The 10514-nt window shown below is 38.2% G+C and overlaps 1 protein-coding gene across 1 annotated transcript; it reads right to left on the reverse strand.

Annotated features, from left to right (window-relative positions):
- Positions 1 to 3964: 3964 nt before the first annotated feature.
- Positions 3965 to 4926, reverse strand: LOC115726053 (toll/interleukin-1 receptor-like protein). The gene is made up of 2 exons (XM_048276200.1): positions 4454 to 4926; positions 3965 to 4082 (listed from the first exon to the last, which is right to left on the reverse strand). Exons 1-2 carry the CDS (start codon positions 4924 to 4926, stop codon positions 3980 to 3982), a joined length of 576 nt encoding a protein of 191 aa, XP_048132157.1. The 3' UTR covers positions 3965 to 3979.
- Between the last annotated feature and the right edge of the window lie 5588 nt (positions 4927 to 10514).

The following is a 10514-nucleotide window of genomic DNA, read 5'->3' on the forward strand; positions in this document are numbered from 1 at the left end:
ATTCCTCGAGATTTGGAGTACACGAAAGGTCGGGCATATGAACCAGTGACTCACGAGAACTGAAATTAATGTACTTCAAATTTTCGAAGTCCTGCAGAAACAGTGAAACTAACTTTGATAGACATTCTGAAAGGGAAAAAAAAAGGATGCTAGACAATTTAGCAAATCAAAGATAACTCTTATCATTTTACGTTTTAGATAATATTTGGTACAATTGAATAATACAAAGGTACACAATATGAAAAAATCCACAAATAAACTTGTGTTGGACAATTACTAAATAAACTAAAGTTAACACCATTAAAAATCTCAAATCAGTATGCAAATTTACTTCAAATTAGTTTTCGTTTTGCAAAAATCTTAAATTAGTACCACTATAACACAGCTACCCACAAACTAAGTTTCTTCTAACACAAAATCTCAAATCGGTACTCCTGACCCAAATCTACCTCCCTTTGTAGATGAAAGTTAGTTTGGGATAAAATTGTGCCACGTGTCATGCATGTCGCAATCACTATATTCAAGTGAAGTGTCAAGTTACGAGCATGCGAATGTAGGCAAAATGACAAAACTATGCCTCGTGTCAGCAGAAGCAAAGTGAAGTACTACAGGGTGAGCATAGTAATGGAGACTCTGCTTCACCGTATATAATAGATGATGCCGGATATAAATACCATCACAATGTAATTGCGTCAAAATTAGTGAACGTTAAAATTCTTTTGAAGTCATGCAAAGACAATGAAGCCAAATTTGAAAAACATTCGGGAGGAATTTTTTTTTTCATGTACTCAAATCAAAATCTGGCTGTGACTTACTATTAAAAAACTAGTGTACACCCCTACTGGATCACCTATGACGCTTTAGGTGTGCAGGCATTACACACCTTAATGGCAAAGTTCCTAATAAATACTTCCTTATGTCCTCTTAGAAATGCTGCTCCTTAAGAGCTGATTTAAGCAATTTAGCAATGCCTTTTCTTACAGATGGTGCATTCAAACCTTCGACTGAGCTGATGTTATTGATGCTGGACTGGTCCCGCCGTGTCGGTATTGTGTCGGGTGAGGCTCCAGTGATGACTATGGTTGTGTTCGGATGGGTTTTTGTGGAAAGTTTTTGTAAAACTGTAAAGGGCTTTAAGTTAAAGAAGTTTTTCGAAATGGAGATTGTATTTGCTAAATTGTAACTTAAACGTATCATTGTAAAGCAATTTTTGGTACGTTAGTGTTTGAAAAAATTATTCTGGCAAAGGACTTTTCTTATTTTCTTATTATAAGAAGGAAAAAGAAAAACTAAAACCTTTTCCTAGCTCCAACAAAGGATAGGCTGCCGCTGGCGATCACTAGCGAGGGCCGGCTAGGGTCGCTCGACCCTTGCGAGCCCTCAATGAGGTCGCTACCACCTTGGTGATGGCCATCTGGGTCACGCAACCCCTAAGGGCCATCTAGGCCGGGCGACCTAAAGCGGCCCCGGCCCGGGTTCCACGACCCTTCATTGAGGTCAAGCAACCCCATCGAGGGCCGCCAGGGTCGTGTGGCCCTTAGGAGAGGTCACTTCACCCAAGCAAGGGCCACATGAGGTTGTACAACTCTAGGCGGCGTTTGCTTGTGTCGTGCGACCACGCTAGACCCTCTCTTGCCCGTCGCCGGCCACACACGACCTTTTTGGCCTAGAGAAGATGATGACCCCTCATAAATGAGGGCAAAAATAGGAAGCCAAAAAATTGGTGATGATTGTTTTATAAGAATTTTTTTTTACTAACCGTAGCCTTGCATGCTGAGAAAGCTAAAAGCCCAAGACAGCCGAGGACATGCCTTGGGCTTTCGGCCTTCCTAAGGCAAACTTTTAGTGAATGGGGTTCTAAAAATTTTCCCAAATAATCATATTTTGGATCAAGGGATTTTGGATGCCCAAAGCCCATTAGGAAAGCCTTTTCCAAACGCAGCCATGCGGCCTACCGCTCAACCAGCTATTCCTTGGGTGTTTCAACTTCCATATACATATCAACGGGTAGGTTCTTCATATCTTGTTACCCTTTTATTCAATCATCATAAATTTTTTCTATAAAACATAAAAGTTCATCTGTCAACAACTGACAGCAAATTGCATTTTGAATTTCTTCTCGCAGTAGATTAAATCTGATTTGGAAACATAAATATGTCGATAGTTAGAGATATTATGTTTAGAAAGTCCGTAAACTTTATCTATACTATTATTTAATATTCCTTCCATCAATTGTCCTCCAATGCTTATTCTACAGACATCATACATTGATTATTTTAATTTTTATCTCTCTCATATTCCAATATCAACAATTGAATTTTCTAATGATGCAGTGACCTTCGTAAAAAAAAGAAAATCGAATCTTAGAAACATCTTTCTCTTTTCACATATATGTATAAAAATTCTTTATATTGTGTATTTTATTAACGAAATGTTTCCATTTAATATTTCTAATAAAGTTGTTTGCTCAATTTTTCACATGCCCATTTTGCTGCACATAGAAATATTTCTAACCCCAAGTGGTTAGGGTCATTTTCAAAATACGCATGTACATATACAAATGAAGTAGTTAATAAAAATATCTATGCAGGTATATGCTCACCTTAAATTGTTTTGGCACTACTGTGATACTGCTTTTAGGCATATCAAGTCCCACTAATTTCTTAGGACTTGAGGAAAATTCTGGAATCCCGCGGGCACATCCATGCCATTCAAACCATCTAAGCTCATCAGGAAGACATAGGGGACCTTGGAAAGTATCATGAACGTTACGTAATATGAGCAATCTCAGCCTTCTCATTTTCGTAAATGCATCAAGACCAATACACATCTCTGTCGGCTTGGGTAGCTCCAACACTATGGCTTTTACAGCACAATCTCTCTGTATGTACAGGATTATCATATATATATATTATACATTTTAAATAATTAAATTCCAAGAAAAATAGCATAATTTTGATGGTATTTGTAATCTTACCACGTCGCTCGATAGAACATCGAAGACATCATCGTAACGCCATAGTCTATTGCGTTTGTCGGGATTATCTCGACATTCTTGGTTCACAATTTCCATACCCATGAATTGAATCAAGTCATGCCTTTCTATTGTGAAACCAACTCTTATCAAGGACCTCTCAATGAGAATTTCCAATCCTATTGTTGCCTCAAGATTGCAACTATCGAGAACTTTCTCTACGTACCGACTATTCCTTCCCTTAAAAAAGCGGGCAATATCGAGAAAAATCTCTTTCTCAGTTTCCTCTAGTCCATCATAACTTATTTTGAGCACATCATTTATTTTACTGTTAGGAACTCTAGAAAGTTTCTTTAGTGTACCTTCCCATTCATGTTCTCTTCTACCACGTAAGAAGGAACCCAACACCTCAAGTGCTAAAGGAAGGCCTTTCGCAAGATTCAGAACACTGTCAACTAGATCAGTCTTGATTTCCAATTTTGGATGTGTTGGAAAAGCATGCTTACTTAATAGCTCATGAGCTTCACTTTCATCTAGTGCTTTAACTTCATAGATGTGATCTTGATTTATCCCGTGACAAGTCAACAAATGTTTATCTCTTGTAGTAATGATGATCTTACTCCCACTACCAAACCATTTGCCTTCGCCTGCTAAAGCATTTAACTAGCACAAGTCATCCACATCATCAAGGATGAGGAGAATTTTTTTGTGACGAAGTCTATGCTGGATGAGATTAATACCTTTATCCACACTGGACACTTCTAATCTTTGTTGTAGCATCAAAATCTCAGATAGTAATTTTTCTTGCAATAGAACTAAACCCTTGGAATCTTTTGAAGCTTCTCGAACATTTGATAGAAGACATGAACCTTCAAATTGTCTAAAAATAGTATTATAAAGAACTTTTGCTAAAGTTGTCTTTCCTATGCCTCCCTGTCCCCATAATCCCACCATGACAACATCATCATGAGCCTTAAGGTTTAACATCCATTGCAGCTTAACCACTCAGGAATCTATCCCAACCGGATGCTTAACAACATGCAAAGGTGATCGGTCTAGGTGTGTGGAGATTTCCTTCACAATTCTTTGTATAAGCTCCGATTCATCTCTGACAAAAATGAAAAAAGAAGTTGAAGCATGATTTAGCAATTTGAATAAGCAAATCTCGAGCAATCACCAGCCAAATGACAAAGCAGTGGGCCAACTTCTCACATAATCACAGGAAAAACAAAATGTACTCCCACTCAGTCGAATTAGAACCCTAGGAGCTCCACACCACTCGAAACAAGTTCAAGGTTCAACTTATTTTTCTTTTGGACTTGACATTTTCTCCATTTGGTCGATCAAGTTTTAAAATTTTGTACTTACAATAATATGCGTGTCGATTCATCTATTTAATTTTTTTTACAAACAGACTTTATGCTCACTTCTAAAGATTAGTTTCTTAGGAAAAAAAAATAGGAACACGACTCTACTTACCCATCACTCAAAGGCCAACCGGACAAGCTACCGGCGGAAAAAAGAGCTTTCTTCCATCTCTTCACTTTCTCCGAATCCTTCCCGAACTTGGATTCATGCTTAGATAAAGCTTTCCCATAACTTTGTCTCCCCCCTCTCACTTCTCTTGGGTCCACTTTATAAAACACTGGTAGAACGGTAAGATCTGTTTGCTCCTTGCACTCCATAATCTTCGCCACCTCTTCCAAGCACCATTGTGATGAAGTGTAATCCTCCGAAAAAACGATAATTGCGATACACGATTGCTCGATGGCCTTCATAAGCACCGGCGATATTTCGTCTCCTTTCCTTAGTTCCTCGCTATCAAGGAAAGTGTATACTCCACTCTTGTCTAAAGCTTTGTACAAATGACCGAGGAAGTTGTTACGCAAATCTGTGCCTCTAAAGCTCAAGAAAACATCGTAAATCCTTCCGGGTTTTGATGAAGAAGCCATTGGACGATGGAGTTTGACAATCAGCGACGAGTACTAGCTTCAGATTTGGTGGAGTGTTTTGCCAGGCAGTTGGTTCACCACTTGATCTTCTTGTTAATTTATTCTTAAAACAAAGATGCACGACATTTCTTAGTACATCGGTAAACGGTGGTGCTTAAGGGGGGACCAAGGCATCTAAAGGTGTGACCACATAGACTTTTTTTCATTAGAGACTGTGGACCACCGCCGAACTATCTGACTGGCACAAGATTCTACGTGGCCGAGGAGAGTATTAAATGTTGTGATCAATACTGGTCCTGGTGGGACTCAATAATTGCACGGACCGACAACAACTCTCGGCCATAGGTTCACTGACAAAAATAACTTTGCTGGCTAATTAATTGCTCGCTAATCAATCACCTCACTAATTAATTGCTGGCTTCCACAAAACGGCATTCCAAACCACCTAGAAGTTTATTTTTCTTTGCTCTTTTCTTTCCGAATGATCTGTAATAAGACAACACATAATTTTTTTTTTTTGTTTATACGCGCAATTACTAGTCCGAGCGAGCGAAGACCTAGCTGCCTGGAGACCAAATGAAGACACTCAGAATGTTAACTGAGGGGTTGAGGAGGAGAGCTGATGGGACCGTCCAGAAAAGGACCAACGTTCAATTCCAAATCAGAAGAGAGAAGGCAGGTCTGAATTCCCCTCTCTCTCTCTCTCTCTCTCTCTCTCTCTGCTAGAAAGAAATAGAAAGTAACTATTTCCAACGGTCTATATTTTCTCACTTGATTTAATTCTGCGGAAGGAATTTCCTAGAACTGAATATTTTCTTCGGTGGGGTCAACAGAAATTACTGCTTGAATGGCAATGCCGTCCAAAGTAAGATTTCCCGCCAAATCTCCCAACTTTTCATTTGCCCAACCCATACAGCTGAGAAATAAACTCTCTTAGCCATGGATTTCCACATCAATTCATTGTCTAGTACGTCAACACTAAAGCTAAGCCCACGTTATATAGTGCCGGTGTAGCTTGCTCACCACCCTCTTCAACGCGTAGCGTGATGAAAATTTTCGCGATGCTTACGAGGGAAATCACCTCCTGCCATTGGTACCAATGATTCCCACAAGCGATGAAGGCGGTTAACATCTCTCGGTAACGATCTCACGATTAACAATCTTTGCAATAAGTTTAATGGCAAAATATGCATATAATTTGTGTTAGTTAGTGTTATGATTAACGCAAAAATAATAACGAAATTAAAACCGAGAAGGAGAAACGAGCACAAGTATTTACTTGGAAACCCTTGTGGGAAAAATCACGAGGTGTGGAGAAGCGAAATCCATTATAGAAATTCAAAAATTGCAAAAAGAGGTTTTCAAAAATATAAAAGACTCTTTTTGTCTTTGTTTCTTAAAGTGATAGCTTGAGAAAGGGCAATATTTATACTATTGCTCCGAAATCCTAACGTTGACCGAAGCCCATAAAGAATTAAAGACATACTTAACAAATCTCCACTTTAGCTTGAATTCCTCAAATAGACATAAGTAATAAACGATCTTCTCCTCCCACTAGAGTAAAACTCAGTTGTAGCAAACATTAACCAAATTCAAGTAATAGCAATAGGCAAGAGCTTCGTAAAAAAACCAGCGGGATTATTTTTCGTACCAATCTTCAAGACCTTAAATATAGCCATCAACAAGAATGTCTCGATACCGCACATCAATGTGTTTTATCCTCTCATGATGCATATGATCTTTGGTAAGATGTATAACACAATGACTATCACATTAAAAAACATTCACACAGTAATTAACACTGAACTCTCCAAATAAGTCTCTTAACTATATGTCATCTTTAATCGCTTTTGTAATAGCCATATACTCTGCCTCTATAGTAAACAAAGCAATAATATGCTGTTGTGACATCCAGATTTCTGCCAGGCTAAGTTTATGAGCAAAATAGCTAATGTCGAGCTTAGATTATTAGAGATTAAGAATTGGGAGTTTAATTATTTGGTGCAGTGGACCATTGACTTAATTGTGGTGGCAAACGCGACTAAGATTTAAACGAGGGACCGTTGGATGTTTGTATTATTATTGGATTGATAGTTTTGTTCGTGCGTGAAATCAGTTGAGGATTGAACCACAAAGCCCCCTAAACTGACCTAGCCTAGACCCCACTATGAAAGACCCATTCATTCTCTCTCTTCTCACTTTTTCACAAAAAATATCTCCATTTCTCTCTTTTCTCTCTCACCCGTGAGCACTCTCTCTCTCATCTTGTGCCCGCAACTTGAAGGCTCGATGATGGAGGTCCATGAACTTTCCTAGCCTCGAGCTCAGCCCCACCGACACCGCTAACCCACCATGCTTGCATGGAGGGGAAAATGCCTTTGCACGAACGATCCGTCGCATGAGTTAATGCCTTTAGGTCATGGGAGGTATGGATACAAGAGTTGATCATCTTGTTTGTCATCACAACGAAGTGAATTGAACTTAGAATCCATGGGTGGGTATTCAATCGTGAGCTTGGGATAGGGGTTAAATGCCCAATTTGTTTTGCATATTGATTCTACTCGCAAGAGTATGTTCCTATGAGTCTAGATAACTTCAATTCAGGGTTGAACTACTTGACACATTGTTGATGGGACGTGAATTAAGGATTAAGCCCGGAAGAAAGGTTCGGCCATGAGCATTGAGGGGTTGTTTGCGAAGTTTCGTAGTTCGAATGTCGATTCCAATGGAAATCTAACTAGCCGTCTTTATATGTGTACTTTGTTGTGGTTGTCATTGTGTACCATGACGTTTGCTAATTATTTGGTTTTCGCCTAAGTGAATTAGATAGTTTAGTCGATTGGCTAAACGTACTTACTTCCCGAGCTTTCGGGTCACTTGTCATGATTTAACTATTTTTCAGTTTAGTAGCAAGAATGAAGCCACAACATGATACTTTGGATGATGGTGATTATGGATCGGGAGGAGAAGCCTTTACTTACTTCCCAGTTGTTGTCTTTTGATGTGACATGATGTAACTAACTTGCTATATATATATATACCGGATAATCCTATTTACGTGTGAACGTTTATTTATATCGGATACAAGTAGTGAAACCCTATAAAAGCCATACCCTATAGCGCGTGTCTATTCCTTGACCGCACTTGTGATGGGCTTCTGTTTTTTGTATCGTCTTCCGCATGTGTTGTATTATATTATATGTAATAAAATATTAATAGTGCACGCTAGAAAGTGAAGCCCCGGGACATCACAACTGTAAAGAAGTTTTTCAATTGATCGCAAAACCCTTAGTAGTAAAGATGTACCTAGTCAAAGACCTCATATTATCAAGGCCACCAGCATAATCGGAATCAATATATCCCGTAAGAGTTTTACAAGTTCCCCAAAGTCTACACCATAATGTAAGTACCCTTTAAATATCTCAAAATCCACGTTACAGCTTGCCAATGAAATTTTTTTGGGCATGGTAAATATCTACTTACCACGCTAACAGCATGTGAAATATCGGGTCTAGTGTAAACCATAGGATACATAAGGCTACCAACTGCGGTAGAGTATGAAACATGTGACATATAGTTTATCTCCTCATCTGTTTGTGGACATAAACTAACCGATAAGCTATAGTGACCAACAAGAGGAGTACTTACTGGTTTGACATCATTCATGCCAAAACAATCTAACACCTTCTCAATTTAGCTTTTTTTGAAAGATGCAATTTTTCCCTTATTCGATCTCGCTAAATTTTGTTGCCTAGGATTTTCGTTATTGTAACTAAATCCTTCATATCAAATTCTGCTCTCAACTGTGCCTTCAAATTTTGTATATTATATTCATCTTTTGTTGCAATCAACATATCATCAACATATAATAGTAGATGAATATAAGATCCGTTTGAGAGTTTGTACAGATATACATAATTATCATATTTGCTCCTACAATAGCCAAGTTGCACCATGAACGAATCAAACCTTTTATATCACTATTTAAGTGATTGCTTCAAGCCATATATAGTTTTTTTTTCAATAAATAAACATGATCTTACTTACCTTCAAACTGAAAACTCTCTAGTTGACTAATATTGATTTTCTCTTCAAGTTCACTAATTCTTCCCTTATTTCATCAGACGTGGTTTCCGGTCTTTTCGTTTATTGGATAGAGTTTTCTTCAAATCCCGCTGCATAAGAACAGCTAACATACGAACTTGTCATAGGTTGAAATCGCCACTTCCATCAAACTTCTCAATATCAAATTTCATTGTTGAACTTGAAGCCATAACTAGAAGATAAAAAAAGGGGTAAAACTCTTATATCAATTTGTTGGAGAACGCGCAGCAGAAGCCCGATACCTTTTGCATGAGGAGATCACCAAGATTGTTATGACTAATGCGGAAATAATAACGAAATTAAAATCGATAAGAAGAAACGAACACAAAGATTTATGTGGAAACTCTTACGGGAAAAATCATGGGGAGATGAGAAGCCAAATCCACTATAAAAGGCTTTAAAAAAAAATCTGTCTTTGTTTCTCAACCTAATAGCTTGAGAAAGAACAATATTTATACTATTATCCCAAAACCCTAACATTGGCCCCAGCACATAAAAATTAAAAAAGACACACTTAACAATTAGTATGGTTATGCTACAGGTAAGACCAATGCATGTCATTTTTGCATTTATTTAAGCCATATATTCTACCCATAACGTTTGGACATGTCACGAAATTGGTTGCACTTCATACATCGCAAATAGTATTTGACATCGAAAACAGAAAAGTATCACCACCTATTGCTTAGACACCCCATGAAAATTGGGGAAATAGAAGAATAGTCAAAGAAGGCTAAGGGCCTAGAGACTAGGTTGTGCTAGGAGTCCCTGCCTAGACAGAAAATCAGTATAAGACCTGCTAAGAGTACACTAATATTAAGAAATTGTAATATAAAGCTTGACCTGCATCGTTACATAGCAGTAGCAAAGGTTAATTGACGCCCTCGAACAGAAGTCGATATGCACCAGGAAATTAGTCTGTGTTAACAATAAATTAAGGGTACTTTATTGGAAGAAAAACTGTTTTAAGAAATTTATTTTCTAATTTTTAAGTGAGTAAATGACGAAAAATTAATCGATCTGCTGAAAAAGTTTTTCATTAGCTGAAAACAACAAGTTTACATTGGAGCAACGAGTTCCCTTTTTGATTTGCAAGTCTTTCGGCACCTATTGGAACATGTATGCCAACTATTTTGAATTAGATGCACTTTTGTTATCAGAGCGGTATGCATTGAACCCGGCACGCTGTTGTGATTGAATTCGGTGTTGTTATTTGGATGGTATCCAGAGGATTCATGCACGCTTCTCTGATTGGATTGAATTGGTATTCAAGATCTGACATTCGAACATTGTCTTCGAATCATCAGATGCATGCCCCTTCTTGCTTGCATAGAGTTAGTATTTTCTTTTCATAATTAGACTAGTTCCCTTTTGTTTGTTTTTTATTTTTTTGCTTTTTAATCTTTTGGGCCAAGGGCTGGCCAAGGTCGCCAACCGACTATTGCTAGCACTGGGCGAGGGCCACAACACTCTTGCCAAGGGCC

This window comes from Rhodamnia argentea, chromosome 3, assembly GCF_020921035.1.
Source record: "Rhodamnia argentea isolate NSW1041297 chromosome 3, ASM2092103v1, whole genome shotgun sequence".
Classification (NCBI taxonomy): domain Eukaryota; kingdom Viridiplantae; phylum Streptophyta; class Magnoliopsida; order Myrtales; family Myrtaceae; genus Rhodamnia; species Rhodamnia argentea.

Bases quoted from the DNA above. Each gene is read 5' to 3' on its own strand.
- LOC115726053 (XM_048276200.1), bottom strand. From the start codon at position 4,926: ATGGCTTCTTCATCAAAACCCGGAAGGATTTACGATGTTTTCTTGAGC. The intron at 4,083-4,453 runs GTAAGTAGAGTC...CATTTTTGTCAG, and splicing joins GGTTGGCCTTTGAGTGATGG to AGATGAATCGGAGCTTATAC.